General features: G+C 43.0%; 1 protein-coding gene across 2 annotated transcripts in view; it reads right to left on the reverse strand.

The window, feature by feature from the left end:
* Pank1 (pantothenate kinase 1) overlaps positions 1-18070 on the reverse strand; it is a 70779-nt gene that overhangs the window by 20531 nt on the left and 32178 nt on the right. For both annotated transcript variants that reach the window (XM_028773506.1, XM_028773507.1), the window contains exon 2: positions 12622-12974. In XM_028773506.1, coding sequence (XP_028629339.1) covers positions 12622-12974 — 353 coding nt within the window. The remainder of the gene's footprint in view (positions 1-12621; positions 12975-18070) is intronic.

An 18070-nucleotide genomic window follows, 5' to 3' on the forward strand; every position in this document is an offset into this window, starting at 1 on the left:
GCCTTTTGCCATTGCATCAAGTCAGTCTCTCGTGTCTCCTTGGGTGCACGCTAATTGGGACTTGAGATGGGGTCCTCTTCCTGGGTCCTTGCATTTGGGGGCTCGTCCGGGATTTGCGCGACCACCCAGGACACCTGAAGACCTTGGAGGCAGGTCTGTATGAATGGGAATGGTATGTGATATGTGTGGTATGTGTCTGAGTGAGATGCTGATGCTTTTGCCGGTTCTGTATTTTGGTTTCTGTTTCTAAGCAGCAGTTTTTGCTGCTTCTGTAGTTTAAGCAGCTTTTGCTGCTTCTGTGTTACAGCTGTCACTACAAACCGTAAGGTTTTAGTGACTGGTGGGGGATAGACGTGTCCGGAACCACAAGCTGTGACTCTTGGGGGACGCCTCAAGAGTGGAAGGGAGTCTGGGAAGCCAGACTGCCCTGTTTTGGAATGGAGGAGACGGAGTGCTCCTTCTCTGGGGAAGACGTGGAATCCTTCCCATCTGAAGTTGTGTTCGGCTGGTTTTATAAAACCAGACTCGAGAGAGTGAGAGTGTGTCTGACTGCGTTAGTCTTGTGTGTGTTTGCATTTTTGTTGTAAGTTTTTGTTGAGTTTTGACATGGGACAGACTGACAGACTGTGACGACATCATTATCTGTGACTTTAGACCATTGGACTGACGGGTAGGGTGAGAGGACGGAAAAAAAAAGGGAAAAAGGAAAAACAAACAAGAGAGATCTGTAACTTGAGTCTGGGGTTGGGCTACGGTGTGGCCGGTCTGGGCGCCGCTGCCTCTCACGCGTGCAGGAAGAGGGTGCATGCGTGCGAGCCTGGGCTCAGGGGCGGCGAGACCAGCCCCGCACGGGCCAGAGGGAGAGGAACCCTCGGGCCCCTGGTCTGGGTCGGAGGTCCGGGACACACTGAGAGTGTTGGGCGAGATACCATCTGAAAACTGGAGGCGGAGTCTGAGGGCCCTACAGTGCAGGATGGCGGCGAAGGGCCAGTTCTGGTAAGACACTGTTAAGATTTGCTGAGAAAGACAGGCCAGCTTTGGGTTTGAGAGAGAGAGTGGAGTGCAATTTTTGAAACATCAGATGTAGGCTGGCAGAGCAGAGAGACTTTCCAACAAGCCACAATGGCAGCGGCCGGGAGACTACATCTCCCAGCATGCAACGGAGTGAACTTCCTATCTGTTACTTCCTGAAACTCTGTGTGGGTTTCAGGCTCTGAGATTGCCTCCTCTCGGACCTAGCTTTTTAAGAATAGACAGTAATACTGTTCAGAGTGATAAAAGAAGTAGGGACATCATATAGTCGCCCATATGAGAAAGTTAAGTCTCACAAACAGGACGCAGGGGGCAGGGCCAGAGCCACTTTTCCCCTCACGGAGAACTGAGAACTGAGTGGGGAGGGAGCGGCTCTATAGGAAAGTGCAGCCCGCCAGTGGAAAATACCTACAGGGAGACATAGGCTTTAACACAAGTCATTGCACTTAGAACTGTTACTAACTAGAATACCATTTGCTTGTTAACAGTGTATCTTTAACAACAGAAAGAAACTTCTTTTTTATAGTCTCTGCTTCAGACAAGATTTACCTCTTTCTCCAGGGTTGGAGAAAGACATGTTTGAGGGAAAATGTTTTATTATAGAGATCAGAGAAGACAACTATGGACATCTGCAAACATCCAAGCCTCAGCTGTGTTTTTTTTTTTTTACTCTGCCATTGTTGAAATGATTCTAAGTTACAATGCTGTGCTTGTTTGAGAAATCACATACTGTACTATATCTCTGATGTTATCTCCTTATACACTGCTTCTAAGTTCTTTCTGAATTGTTTGGTTATATTGTATGCCTATGGAAATTTTACTTATATGTACATCTGTGAATTTCATGACAGAGAAGGTTGCAGATTAACTAAAACCAGTGTTACAGAATGCCATGAACCATCCTTAAGTGTGAATATTATAACTGAGCCAGGGTCTTCTAGAGGAACAGCAATTGTTACCAGCTCTGGGGGTTATGAGACTTAGAAAATAGGCTCTGCTGAGTTCTAAAAGAAGAGAGTGTTCCCCTTAACTTGGTGTGTGGTAGGCTTCAGTGAGGTACAATAAGAGTGTAGAGATAGGTGTTTAAACTATGAACATGAGAGAGAAAAAGAAAGTGTAGACATGAAAGAGAAGAGGAAAGTATAGACAGTGAAAGAGAAAGGAGAGAAGAGAAGATATAAGGGAAAGAGACAGAGAAAGTTTATCATAAGAAAGAGACAGAGAAAGGAAAAAGAGACAGGGGAAGTTTATCATAAGAAAGGGACAGAGAAAGGAAAAAAAAAGAAAGGCTAAAGAGAAAGTTTGCAAAGAAAGAGATAAGCAAGTAGAAACATTGTCCAGAGAGAGGTGAGTGAGAAAGTTAAAAAAAAGCTAGAGAAGCGAGATTACAGGCAAAAAGGATTGTGGCCAAAGTGTAAGAGAGAAAAAAAAGAGGTAGGACTTAGACAGACAGGAAATCTGGGTGACTGAAGGCAGAAGCCAGGTGGAAGAAGAGTGATACAGCAATGCTTACTGGAAAAAGATCAGTGTGCTTACTGTAAAGAGAAAAGACAGACCCCCTGAAGACAAAATTGAAGACACAGATTAAGTTTGCCCAGACAGGACCAGAAGTGACCTGGAGAACCCCCCACTTGCCTTAAAGCTAGAGAAAAAGAGTACCAGCTTCATGAGTTTCAAAAACAGCCGGAAGTCCCAGATATCAGTGAATGGCTAACAGAATTCCCACAAAGACATTTAACCTCTTCAGTTTGCTCCCACCAGAGAAGACTTTTGACATCATCAACTATTCAGCAGCCCCCTGACCAATAGATGAGCTGTTGCTGACTGAAAGGGTGAGCTTTTCACCACCGGCCATGTTGAATCCTGCCACCTTGCTGCCTGTGACTGACAACTCTTCTCCCATCCATCACTGTGTTGAACTGGTAAGATAAGTGGATGGCGGGAGCGGCGGTGGTAGATGGAAAGTGAGTACATGGTGAGTACATCTATAGACAAAGAAAACTGCTGACATCTGTAGAAATACTGAGAGCCTCTTCGAACCAAAGAAAGTGGCTGTCATCTACAGCCCTGGGCACCAGAGGGCTCAGGACATGACTGCCAAGAAAGCTGCCCAGGGAGCAATGATTCTAGCAGTTAAGGGTTCCAGAGACTATTCTGACACTCGAGATATCAGTTTCAGATATGCCACCCACGACCATCAAGTGATAGACAAATTGGGCTTTTGTAAATTAATCCTCCCACAAGAAGAAAGACTGTCTGATTTGGCGAAAGCTGTGGTGAGATTGTGCCTTAATCAATGCAAGGCCTTCCATGTATACCATGGAAAAGAGACTGAAGGGCGATTGGCCTAGAGCTTACTGAGAGATGAACTTCACAGAAGTCAAGCTGACAAAATATGAAAATAAATATCTTTTAGTTTTTATAGATACCTTTTCAGAAAGAATGAAACTGCCAACATGGTGACTAAGAAGATCTGGAAGAAATCTTTCCAAGGTTTGGAATACCCAAAGTAATTGGGTCTGTTGCCCAGATAAGTCAGGGCCTGGCCACACAGCTAGAGATTAATTAGAAATTACATAGGCTCCAGAGTTCAGGACAGGTAAAATAGATAAATAAAATATTAGCTTTTGTTAAGTCCAGAATAGACACCGTTCAGCTATTAGTGATAAGACAGAGACATGAGATTTTAAGAGATGAACCTGAAGATATTAATCTGTGATTTTAAGATTAAAATCATTTGCAAATAGAAAGAGTAGGGAATGTAAGGGTAAAAATTAAAACAGCTCAGCAGAGACCACAAACAACTTGGCAAAGACCGCAGGACAGTTTGCTGAGCTTTCTGAGAGTAGCCATAATAAAAATATCAAGCCCCTCTAGGGACGAGGTGACCAGAAATGTAGAAACAACCAAAGACATATCTTGACCAGTCTAAACATGCCCAAGTGAGTAATGGGCCACCTGGTGTTTATCCTAGAAGGTCTGAGGCTTCATGGTCAAAAATAGTGGGCCATCCAACCTGTCAAAATGATTGCTTACGCAAAGTGCTGATGTTTGAAATATCCAATCATATGTAACCGCGCCAGAATTTCCCACTTTTCCCTTCCCCCTTGTGCCTCCCCCTATAAAAGTTCTAAACTTCCTGGGGTCTTCATCGAAATTCTCTCCCTGCGTGGGATGAGTTTCGATCCAAGGGCCCTTGTTAGTAAACTGCCTTTTGCCATTGCATCAAGTCAGTCTCTCGTGTCTCCTTGGGTGCGCGCTAATTGGGACTTGAGATGGGGTCCTCTTCCTGGGTCCTTACAAATGTATTTTTGCCATTTTGAACTACATATTCATGCTAAGCAGTTGTCTCAACATTGATGATTATACAATCAAAGTATAAATCACATGTCTGAAAAATATTTAGAGACGCACTATGTCCTGCAGAATCAAACATTCAATCAAGATTTAATCCAGTATGCAACACTAGACCAGCACATTCATCTCCGTATCAAATTTGCTTTCATTTATAGTAAAGGTAAAATTATACATATATTAAAAAATTGTTTTAAAATAATTTAGGGGTGGGTGGGTGGGTAGGGAGATGGCTCAGTATTTAACAGTGTGCACTACTCTTGTGGCAGACCCAAGTATGGTTCCAGGCATTCACAACTCACAGCTTACAATGGCTTGTAACTCCAGCTCCAGGGCATTCGAAGCCCTCTTCAAACCTCTATAAGCACCTGCACTCACATGCCCATACCTAACCCCCCACACACACTCACAAATACACGTAACTAAAAATAAATATTTAAAGATAGAATTAATTTCTTACCAGTAAATATTTTATTTGAATGCCTATGTATACATGGGCTTGCATAACCACTGCTTGGGGTGTTGGAGAGATGTGTCAGCAGTTAAGAGGACTAGCTGCTAAAGACCCAGGTATGATTTCCAGCATCCACATGGCAGCTCACAACCATCTGTAACTCCAGTTCCAGGAGACCCAATACCCTCTCCTAGCCTCTGTGGGCACCAGACATACATATTGAAGGATCTCTAGTCAGCCCGAGCATGGCAAACATGCCTCTGGCAGGCCTTGCTTTACCCCCATTCCCTCTGCCTTGCTATAAACCATTAGATTACATTCCTAAGTCTAGTCACCAAGGTCCATTCCCTTATTTGCCCACTTCCTCCCCCTGAGGCTGACTTCCAAGGTCCAGCTATCAAAGTTTTAAGTCCAGCAATCGAAAGCTCCCTTTTGGCTACCTTAATTAACAAGCCCAACCCTAATTAGACACTTTATCCTAACACAGAGGTTACCTTTTTACCTTTATACACAGTCACTTACCTATGGGCCACAGCTCTCAATCCAGAGGTGGTCCTCTGTCCCTCTGGGGCAAATCTCACTTCCCTCTCCTTCTTCCTCATCCTTTGTCTCCTGTCTTTGTCTCTTATTCCCTGCCCTTTGTCTCCCTGGGGCAAACAAATTTTTGTGCTAAGAATTTGGTCTTGGGGGTGTCTTGTGCCAATAGGAGACCTTTCACGTGTGGTACACAGACATATGTATAAACAAAATATCCATACACATAAATAAATAAATAAATAAATAAATAAATATATATATTAAAAATGTAAAAATTAAGACTTCTTAGGGGAAAAAAGGAGTCGTGGGGATAAAAAAAAGGAGTTGTGAGTAGAAAGGTTTAGGAGGCCACAGTATCAGTGAAGGCACTGGTGTTGAGCACACACTTGAGAACCACCACTGAGAAAGGAGGTGCGTGATAACTGTGTCTGAAGAGCGGAGAGCTCTGAGTCCATTACTGTACTCCAGCAAGGATATTTGATGAAATGCACACTCGGTCCGAAGCGTACCTGCCCAACCTAATTGAAAGGGCTGTTTTCAAGAGTCTCATGAGATGGCTGCAGTGAAATGCTTTCAAAATTACTTATAACCAGTAAAATAACTCGTGTCCTGGCCAGGGATATAGTTCAGTGGTAAAACATCTGCTTAGCATATGTGGGCCCTGATGAAAAAAAAAAAACAAAAACACAAACCAAGTCTAATTGCAAGTTTAAATACTTTTGGAAGGCCAGGCAGTTGTGACAGTTGCCTTTGATCCTAGCACTTGGGGCAGAAGCAGGAGGATCTCTGTTATTTCGAGGCCAGCCTGCTCTACAAAGTGAGTTCCAGGACAACCAAGGCTATTGTTACACAGAGAAACTCTATCTCAAAAAACCAACAAACAAAAACCAAAACAACAAAAACAAAACAAAAAACACAAAAAATGTTTGGAAACATTTCCATCTTTTTAATTTTTAGAGGGCAAAGCAAAAACTCACTATGTGCTAATATTGAATGCTAAATACAGGCAGCCTCCGGCTACATTTGCAAGAGGATTTCCTTGAGTGTTCTAGGCTAGTTTGTCAAAGATAACTAACAAAGGGGCCAGAGAGGAGGCTTAGAGGTCAAGAGCACTTGCTGCAAAGTTCACATCACAGCACCCACGTAATCAACTGGTTATGGCCTTGCTGTTACCCCAGCACAGAGCGGGCAAACACGGGATGATCATTTCGGCTTGTTGGTTCAGGACCCTGCATCAAAGGAAAAAGAAGGAAGGACAGAGAGCACTAGATACCCTCCTCTGGCCTCCGAGTGCACCCACCCTCCCACGTGAGTAGACACCACCATGAAGAACCACATAAACCTGCTCTCTGGGAAAATTCAATTGACCTGCCCCCAAACCACTTTTCATCACTTAGTACAGCAGAGAAATGAGTTGCCAACTTTTATATACATATATATTACAAATAGTTATAATATCAAATATTAATATGTTTAATTTAATATGTATTAAATATGTATCAAAACTAGCAAAATACAAATTCATGTTTTGTTTGTTTTCTTTCCTCTTCCTCTCATTTGTGTTTTTTATTTTGCTCTGTTTTGAGACAGGGTTTTACTGTGTGGTCTGAGCTACTTATGTTATTCAAGGCGACCTTGAATTTAAGGGACTCTTCCTGCCTCTGCCTCTCTAGTGCCGGGATTAAAGCTGGACTCCACCACAACAGACACAAATTATATAACACATTTCCCTTCCAGTGTGCTTTTAAAAAGAACACTGGCTCCAAGAATCAAATCGTGACAGAAAAGGTTATTTTATCAAATCAAAAGCATTATGCACATTAATTCTGAGTGACAGGCTGCAACTGGCAGGATTCTTTTTCTTTTCACAAGACAGGCCTAACAGAGAGCTGAGCGAGATATGTTTCAAACAAGCTTAGTGAATAAGAATTCAAACCTCAAAGATAGTTTTTTTCTTCTCTATCCAATAAAAGAGGCCAATTATGAGGTGGATCATCAAACCAGAAGAGAGTGGAGAATGTCATTATCTGCAATATCTTCCACCTGAAATACCACCAATCCATTCCCAGGTTAATAACGAGAACCAAGATATCAAACATGCGCAAACGATCCACTTCGATGAGAAGTCACGTGTTCAAAAGAAGTCACGTGTTCAAAAGAAGTCACGTGTTCAAAAGACCCACTCTTACCCTTTCCTCAGGATTTCCCACCCACCTTTCCACATTGTACCTTTACAAAATTTTTTCTTTTTGTTTTTCCCTTTGTGTACGAGGGAGATACATGCACGTGTGTGTGCTGGGGTGTGTGCCTGTGAACGTGTGTGCAGGCTAGATAGAGGAGGGCTTGGGTACCTTCTATCATTCTCCACCATTTCCTGGGTAGGGTGAGAGGCAGCCAGCCTCAGCAAGCCTCCTGTCTGTGGCACTCCCTCCCACCCAGGGTTGGGGTTACAGGCCCAGCCGGCACCTGCCTTTCTTTTAGAAGTGCCTAGGAGCTGAATTCAGTGCATCGTGGTTGCACCGTGAACACTCTGAACTGCTAAGCTCCCAGCGCGCCTTATCATTGAAACCCATATAAGGAAAGCATCTTTTTCCCTGATTGCATCAACCAAAGGTCATTATCATATCCTATTTATTCAAAGCATAGATCTTACTTTTAAAAAAAAACAATCAAAAGAATATCTTCTAATGTCTACTAATGTTAGCCTTGGGCTGAAACAAAACCCACATGTCTCCTGTACAGAAAGCAATGTGGGCTTTTTTTCCCTCTATATTTTCTGTTGTTAAGAATATGTTGCATTCTTAATACTCTTGTTGAAGTTAAGAAAAGTATGAAACACGGCAGTGAATGAAATATTAGAATTGGTAGATAAAATATCCTGCTACAAAATTAACCATAATCTACACTGTTTCGTGTTGTTATGAATAACCGGATCATGTGAAGGGTCGGGTTTAAACAGTGGAATTGTTGGTTGGCTGATCAGTGCCATATAGCACCTAACATTAATTTTATTTACTTATTTGTCTGCTTGTTTGTTTGTGTACTGAGGGTATGTGTATGTAAGAGTCTTGTGTGGAGATCAAACGACAAGTTCCGAGAGTTGGCTCTCTCCTTCCGCCATGAGGGGACGGGAGCCTGAACTCAGGCAAGCATCTTTACCCACTGAGCCATCTCACCAGTCCACAGCTTACATTAGCTTAGGTATCTGTGTTCCAGCTTACTACATCATTAACTTTGAAAACTAACATATACCAATTATAAATTGACTTTAGGTCAGCGATAGTGATGCCTGCTTATAATCTGAGCACCTGAAAGGCAGAGGCAGGAGGATCAGGAGTTAGGGTGACACTGTAAGATCCTGTCTCAAATAAGGAGTTTGGTTAGGACAATAATCTTAATATGTTCAATAGAAAATATTTTTAAAAAGTCGGGGCTGGAGAGATGGTAAAACAAAACTTTTTAATTAAAGTTGAAGAAAGAGACTCTCTGAGAAAGAAATAATAAAACTGAAATAGAGCCTACTTGATTTAAAATACTGTATAGAAGAGTCTAACTTAATGACTATCTCATCAAGTATAGCCTTTTTTTGATATTCTAAATCGGAGTAGCATTTAACACTTCCTAAAAATTTAAGTGCATTTACTGTACATATCTAGGATACAGTTGTCACAACTAACAACTGCTAACTATTCAGAGTCTGGCAAAAAGCTTTTTTTAAGCTATAGTAATGGAGTTCTCAAACTCCAAAAGTAGTGACTCTACACAATCTCATGACTTCACACACATGTGCTTTGTGGCTGGTCAAACCGTTTAATAGGGAGAGGCAAATATATTCCTTTTTGCTTTCTCTCTCTCTCTCTCTCTCTCTCTCTCTCTCTCTCTCTCTCTCTCTCTCTCTCTGTGTGTGTGTGTGTGTGTGTGTGTGTGTGTGTGTACATCAGGTGGCCAGGAGAGGGTGTTGGATTTACTCCTAGACATGGAGTTACAGGTGGTTGTATACTTCCCAGTGCGGGTACCTGTATCCAAACTCTGGTTCTCATGACTGAGTTGCAAGCATGCTTAACAGATGAGCCATCCCTGTAGCACCTAGAGCAGGGGTTCTCAACCTTCCTAACGCTGCAGCCCTCTAATACAGTTCTTCATGTTGTGGTGACCTCTAGGCATAAAACTATTTCTTTGAAACTTCATAACTGTAATTTTGCTACTGTTATGAGTTGTAATGTAGACATCTGAACCCACTAAGAGGAGTCACAACCCACAGGTTAAGAACCACTGCTTTAGAGTAGCTCTTAACCCTTCCTAAATCTTCAACTTTCTAATCTACAACATCCAGGAGTTTGGAGTCTGGATACCTATGTGCCTTAACAGTTACTTAAATATTTATTTGACTGAAGTATTTATTACTTCTCCAGGTTTCTATTTCAGTGTTACCTCATCACAGAGAGATTCTCCCGACACTTCCTATCCCTCTTACTTTGTCCCTATTTCTCCTTCATGATACAAACATGTGCACACACACAGACACACACAGAGACATACACACTCACATTCACACACATTCACACAGACAGACACACTCACATAGACACACTCACATACACAGACACACTCACACAGACACACACACAAACACACACCATACATACACATTCACACATATACACACAGACACATGTATATACACAAACACAGACACACACATACACACACAGTCACACACACGAGACACACACACACTCACACAATGCATATTCACTTGTTTATCTGATCATTGACCACCAAATTGGTCAACGTATTTGTTTTGTACATAATACTACTTGGCACATAGAAGGGGCATGATAAATTATTTGCTGAGTGGGTGAATAGCTGCACACAGAAAGAAGACAGGAGAGCCTAGCCATTCTTCCAAACTTTAGCTACAAGCACATCATTTATTCTAACAGGACACAGAAAGAAATCTTTCTCAATTTTGTCTTTACATTGGCCAACACCTATGACAGAAACTGGTTCCAATATTGATAGAAACAGCTTGGTCAAAGAGCTTAGCAAATACTCCAGACTTGCCCCTTGCTCTGCTCTACTCATTAGGCTCCAAGCACTGCCTGAAGGACTATACAACCTTTCTCCATTCAGAACCTTAAGAAACACACTTGCCCATGGCCAACACAGATTGTGTAACTCTTTCTCCTGGGACATGAGTAAACCCTGCGGAAGGATGGAGGTGTGACAGAAGTTGCATAAATCCACCAGGTCATCTTGGTTCATTTCAGGATCTCCAGTGTACAGACAGGATAGCATGCACTTGCAGGCTTGAGGAAATTACCACATTCCCACACAAAGTCAGCTCTCTTTGGAATTAAAACAGAGTCCAAGCCCAGATCTTACCCAGCAGGCATTACTACACAAAAGCATCTAAAGGGCCTGAGAGCTTTAGTGTCTTCTCACAGTGCAAGAATGTTATGATCACTTCTAGTTCTTTTGCCTTGGATGCCCTTCCCCATCTCCCCACACTTCTGCCACTGTTCTGCAGATGATGACATTGTCTCAGCAAAGCCACCAAGCAGGCAAACACAGAAACAGGACTGGAATTCAGGTTTGGTTTCCACCATCCCCACTATGGACTCAAGTCTAATTCTCACGTCTATGTTCCTTAACCGTTCTGCATGTGTAAACTGATTGGTTGCTGAGTCCTTTGGGGGAGAAGGGACCCCACATCAATTTAGTAAACAGTTGTATCAAATTCTATAGCTGTATGGGGAAGCGTGACTCAAAAGGAAATGGGTAAAACCAGGAGCTAATCAGTCTCACCCAGGATACGCTGGATAATCTGATGCTGAAGGACAGCAACCAGCTCCTCTAGCGAGCACCTACTCAAGGGTCAGTTTGTACAGTGCACGCACCACAAGCCTGGGCCTGGTTTTATTACCAGCAGCCCACCCACTCCCTAAAATTACTCACTGAAATCAGTGAAGTGAATGGTGTTCCTTTTGGTGACACAGTTTGCATCTTACAGCTTTATTAAACACCATGAATAACGTATTCTTTCATTATGCAAGGGTGACAGATTTCCTTCCAAGATTAAGTTACATTTGTCTGGGACAAAAAGCAGTATGACAGGCTTTGAAACAACACATCCTACAACACATCTCACTGGGTCTTCAACTGTGAAAAAGAGCGAGCAATCCTAAAACCTTCCAACGTTTCCTTCACCTGTGTCCATGCACTTATTCAACTGCCTATACTTTCAGTGATAGACCTACACCTGTTCTTCAATTTTATGCTCTCTTTACCCACAAGATGAAGCTGGACAGTAGAGAGATCACTGTCTTGACTGAGGAGATGGAGAGATTAGAAGACAGATGTTAAAGGATTGCTGAATAGAGAGAAGGTGGGCTGAATGTCATGTCTCCATATTTGACAATAAGCACTCTACACTTTAAAACACTACTCAATAATGGAGGAACCCACCTAGAAATAATAGTGGAGTTGGTTCTGGCTTTGTCTCTTTTGTGACAGAGTGCTAGCCTTGGTCCTTTAGCCTCTGACTCCCAAGCATTAGGACCACAGGCATGAGCTAGCATGACCAGCCAAATATTTTATTTTTGTTAAGAGAAATTTCTGAATGGTGGTCACAAAACTGAGACATGTATGACAACAAATAGATAGGAAAAGGTACTCATTCTTGGTTAGATCTGTAGAGAGTCTTCCTGTGGGCCTCAGTCTATGTATCCACAGAACTGGACTCAGGCTTATGTATTCAGTGTCTAGGGAAAACCCAATACTAATTGAGGTAACTGCCTCTGGAGGTGATTATATCATTCTGTCTCTACATAGGACATAGGAGTAACTGTCCAATGCCAGAACCATATAAATACTCATCATGGCAGCATATGACTGTCACCCCAGGAGAAACCTTTAAATTTTAATTAAATTTCAATTTTTTTAATTAAAGAACCTTTCGTTTCGGTTATCTTTGGCTACATACTGAATTCAGAGCCAGCCTGTGCTACAGAGTGATAACAGACGCTGAGTAACTCAGTAAGAGTAGGGATGTACTTCCTCATTTAACCTTTCTTGGAACCACCCTACGAAATAGGTCATATATTTGTTATTTTATGGACGAGGAAACCATGGCACAGACTTGTCCAAGTCCCAAGGTTAATGGTCCAGGTCTTAGCATAAGATGACCAGACTGTGATCACACGAGAGACCTGTCTGTTCTAAGAAGGGCAAGCCCAACCTACCATTCTGAAGTCCTCCTCAAACTTGAAAGCCCCACCTCCCGTGGCACAGAGGGTGGTGTGGAGGCTGGAGAAGTTCTTCTCGCTGCCCATCTGAATGAACATGTGCATGGCACAGGTAGGGAAGCGGATGAAGTGCAGGTTCCCTGTGCGCCCACACATGGTCAGGTTTTTCAGTTCCAGATGGACGTCTCGGATCCCAGTTTTGCCATAGGCAGTGTTAGAAGTCAAATACTTCCGGATGCTCTTCAGGTTCTCCACCTCTTCCTGTTCCTCTTCTGCCGTGATATCCTTTGGTTCAAAGTAAACCAACTTAACCAGGGTTCCACCAATATCCATGCCAAACCACGGGAATGCTGGGGGACAGAAGAGAAAAGGATGAGGCCACAGGATGTGACATATGAAAAGCAGGCTCGGTGTTTGAATATTCAATGAGGAAATGTTTTCCACATTAAATTTCCTTTAAGTCAACTACACAAATCTAAAGCAAGGTGCAGAGAGACGGTGGTTCCTGTGGTACAGCTGTTCACAGCCACTCAGAATTAAGTGAGACAGCATAGGATTCTGCAGAATTCAGCCTCAGTTGTGCTTTTGGGACTCACGTACCTCACCAGTGCTATTCCAGGGTTTAGAGACATGTGTGGCATAGACCATGCTTTACATGGTACTTTATAGAAATCTTAGCCAAAGGGTGGCACACACCTGTTATATCAGCACACAGGAGCTGAGGCAGAACTGCAAGTTGAAGGCCAGTCTGGGCCACATGTGAGACTCAGTCTCAGAGAAAAGCAGGGGAGAGGGAAAGAAAAGAGAGAAGAGGATAGAGAAGAGACAAGACTGATTTGGAAACAAAAAGACATCTATGAAAATTTTTCTTTTGTTTCAGTGCTACAGATTATCTATACAAAGCCTTGTCAAATTGTGTCTATTGAGATCTAGAAACAGTTTTTTGGTTTTTGTTTTTCCTGGTGGCAGATCCACCTGGTTTTCTACTCTGGACGTGGAGGGGAAAGTGTAGAAGGAACACACCACTGCACACAAAGTCTTTCCTAAACCTTGTTACTGTCTCATTTATGACTCAAATCACCCAGGCAACAACTGGTAAGCAGTAATTTCCCCAATGATCTACAAACATGGGGGTTGGGGTGTATCTCGGTTGGTAAAGTGCTTGTGTGGTGTACACAGAGCTCTGGGTTGATCCTAGCATCATAGAGCAAAACAAGACTGTAATCTCAGAGCTTGGAGAGAGGCTCAGAAGTTCAAGGTTATCCTGCGCCACACAGTGAGCGAAGGCCATTCTGAGATAGAAACCCCATCAGGAAGGAAGGAAGAAAGGGAGCGGAGGGAAGGAGGAAGGAAGGCAGACAAAATCCGTAAGAGTTTAAGAGCAACAAATTCCACTAACAAGAGCAAGTTAACAAAGATGCTATTGTCTTTACAAAAGTTTACAATGAAAATGTCCTCCAGCCCAGTGCACTTCCAAAGGCTGGGGAGTTTGCTTATCCTAGTAGATGGTAGGAAAACATGGAAACTGTTTGCCCTTATTAGAAAATTCAGCTTAAAGATGACACTTACTGGCCCAATGCCTAAAATCCACTCCCGCATAGTTCTTAGTACAAGAGCAGCAGGATGTGATAGGAGAAGCTCAGATTGGACTCTGAGTGACTGCTTCCTGGAGCAGCCCTCAGGAGCAGCTCCCCCTCCTGCCTCTCTGGGTCTTAGCTTCCCTGTCTCTGTAGGGAATGAGTATGTTAGAATAGTCTCCAGCTTCTTCCTGCCTTGAATGTCATGAATCCTTTAAGAAACATAAAAGACAAACCATAGATTTCCCAACTCAAAATGTTGCCAAGAGACTTTCTTGGTGAAATAGAGTCTGGGGTGCTTGCAGGTGCCCAAGCAAGCCCCCCGTACTGCAGCTGAAGCCTGACCCATCAGAGGACAGAAGACACTTGCCAGGAGGCAGAGTGGGGAGGGGGTCTTCTGCAGCATTTTAAAGAGTTTTGGAGAACTTGTGTTGAAACTACAAGTAGCCAAGTGTGCTGGCGAATGTCATCTAGTGCCAAAGAAGCGGAGGCAGGTTATCTCTGTGAGTTCAAAGTCAGCCTTGTCTACATAATGAGTTCTAGGACACAGAAAAAGAGGAGGAAGAGGAGGAGGAGGAGGAGGAAAATGAGAAGAAGAAGGAGGGAAGGGAAGGGAAGGGAAGGGAAGGGAAGGGAAGGGAAGGGAAGGGAAGGGAAGGGAAGGAGGGAGGGAGGGAGGGAGGGAGGGAGGGAGGGAGGAAGGAAGGAAGGAAGGAAGGAAGGAAGGAAGGAAGGAAGGAAGGCAGACCCTGAGCCAGATATGGGGTTCATGTCTGGAGATGTCTGTAATGCTAGGATCCTGGGAGTTGAGGCATGAAAATTTGCCTGTTTTGAGTTTCAAAAGAGCCTGCACTACAGAATGAGAGCCTGCCTCAACAAAACAAAACAAAACAAAACAAAATATTTTATGTATTTAAGGAGTATATATAAGCCCGTTTGTTGTAGTATCTTTAAGAACGGTCTAATGGGGGATGGAGTGCTAGCTCTGTGAGGGATTAATTGCACATGCTACTCTTCTTCTGTTCCTAGCAACTACGCTGGGTGGCTCAAAACTATCTGTAACTCCAGCTTTGGAAGAATCCAGTGCCTCTGTTGGCCTCCTCAGGCATACGAGCACACGTGGACACACAGACACATAATTTAAAGTTAATAAAAGTAAATCTTAAGAATAGAATGATTGGATCAACACAACTAATTAAAACAAACTAAAAACTGAGGGTAAGTCATTTAACAAAGAAACTAAGAGTATGACTTCTAAACTAGGTACACCAGACAGCTGTAAACACGATGTCACAGAGATTTCTTTCCCTAGTTTTCCATTAACGAGAAAAGCAAAAGATGGGGCAGTGTATACATACACAGACGTAGTTACAGATGTTTATCTCTACTTTGATTCTTGCTTTGAGGCAGGGTCTTATGAAGCCCAGGCTAGCCTCAAACTCAGCATGTATCCGAGGATCACCTTAAACTTTCTGACCCTCCAGCTTCCACTTCCTGAATCTTAGGATTACAGGAATGTGCCCCACACCCAGTTTCTGTGGTTCTGGAGACTGAACCCAGGTCCTCATGCATTCCAGGCAAGCACTCTACCAACAGAGCTATAGCCTTTTCTACTTAGTTTGCAGAAAAATAAATAAATAAATAAATAAATAAATAAATGAAAGAAAGAAAGAAAGAAAAGAAGGATGAGAGACTAGCTCCTATTTTTATGGATGTGAGCTTCCAGAAAGTTACACAAGACTCTAGATCGCCTAAAGTGCCAGAGATGTCAGGATGAGTGGCTGTCCAGGCAGAGGCTAGACAGAAGGAATGAGAAGACTATATCCAGGCAATTTCTTGTGCATGCAGCAGTTAAAGAATTCAGCAACAGTGGGAAACACTGTGCAGCCAGAACAAACTACATAAAATCTAGAGGGCATTACTTCTATACCGGTAATCCAGAACTGACCCAGTCAATGGATGTCAAGCTCCAAGAGGAAGAGCCCCCTCATATTTGGTTTAATCTTGATAAGCACCTGCAACTGAAAGTGACTGACTCTTAAAAGCACAGCCAGAGATTCCCGAACATTCTTCAAGTTATCTAGAAAGTTTTGCCATTTCAGAGCTTCTGTTGGCAAAGTGTCAAAACAACAGGAAAAAAGTATAGAGTTATGAGAATTCAGCACAATGTTTTAAGAGCAGTTTTGGGCTAAGATAAAAAGAGAGTACGAGTTGGAAGGATTGCATTCATTTAAGCAGCAATGGAAATTCAGACCTGGGGTTGGGGGAAAAGGAGTCAGGAAAGCTCCAGCTCAGGAGCACAGCACTTCCCTGGGATGATGGGAAGTGGGGGTAGGAGAGGAGGGAGAGGAGGAATTGGTTTTCTTTACCTAGTTCACATCTTTAACAAAAAAGAAAAAAAAAGGATAGGTGGTTGAGAGACAAAGTCTTGTCTTATAGTCCACGATAATCTGCAATTTACTATGTAGCCCAGGCTGATCTGAAACTTCTGAACCTTCTGCCTCAGACTCTTTACAGCTGAGTCTGGCCACCATGCCTGACTTCCATTTCCTACCATCACGAACACAGCAATGCTTTCCTGCTCACACTGCAATGCTTTTCCAGGCATGTGTATAAATTGTACTCATCTTCCTGATATCAAGATCTGCTTAAACCCAAGCTTCCCTTACAGCTGCCCTGGCGATGGAGATAGGAGACAAAAGGAAGGAAGAAGGAAGGACATCCCGTGTAGCCACCAATGCCCCCGCCCCACCACCACAGATGGATGTCCAGATATGTGGAGAAACTCAACTGAACTACTGTGCCTACCACAAGCCTTGCCCATCCTAGACACAGAATGCTAGCACTCACTCCTTCTTTTTCCTTCCCTAACCAGATATCATAACCAAAACCAAACAAAGGGCTGGTCTAACTCCAAGGTAAGAAGCTTGTGTAACTTGTGCAAGGCTCTGAGCTAAACCCCCAGGGGAGAGGAGGTTGAAAATAAATAAACCAGAGTAATCAACAATAGGAGGCCATGTTCAAATTTCACAAGGACACTTTCATAAACAAGTGCTAAATAAAAATTACAGAAGGAAACTGTTTGGACTCAGCACTCCCCTACTCCCCAAAATTCCAGGCTGGCAACCTACATGGAGTCATTCACATACATCTGAAACTCAGCTATTGGTTTGACCTGCTGAAAAATCTGAATTAGAAAAAGAGCTGGAACTCCATCCTATCCCAAACAAGCCAGCTTTTACAAGCGGACACTGAAGCTCCTCTGGCCTAATCCTCACACAAGCAGGTAACCTAGCTACGAGTCGTTCATATCTATAAGCCTAGCCTTGGACTCTGAGGCAGGAGAATTGCTACAAGCTGTGGTCTAGCCTAGCCTATTTCGTGAGCTCTAGGCTAACTAGGGAATATCAGTGAGATCCTTCTCCTGAGAAAACAAGGGAAGGAATGACTTGATGTGAAGGAAGGAGTTGATGACATGAAGCTGTCGATTAGATTTTTACTCTGTTTTCCTTTCTTGGCCATGAAGGAAATGACTTTGAAATGACAGATTTATTTACATTTTATTATATCTGCTTGATTTCAAGGCCCTTTCCGCCTGTACCAAACACCTTTGGTTGGCCCCCTGGAAAATTGCTAGATTTTAAAACTGAAAACAAAGTCAACTGAGCTCAGTAACCTTGGGATTGTGGAGAAGGCTCAGTGGGTGAAAGTACCTGCTGCCAAGCCTGGAACCCACCCACACAGTACAAGAGAGAACGGACCTCGGACCTCCACACGTGCACCCTGACATGCACACATACACACTGACAGAAAATAAATAAATGTATGTCTTTTTTTTTTAAGAAAATCAATAATCTCAACTGTTGTGC

This window comes from Grammomys surdaster, unplaced genomic scaffold, assembly GCF_004785775.1.
Source record: "Grammomys surdaster isolate TR1022 unplaced genomic scaffold, NIH_TR_1.0 229, whole genome shotgun sequence".
In the NCBI taxonomy this organism is placed as follows: Eukaryota; Metazoa; Chordata; class Mammalia; order Rodentia; family Muridae; genus Grammomys; species Grammomys surdaster.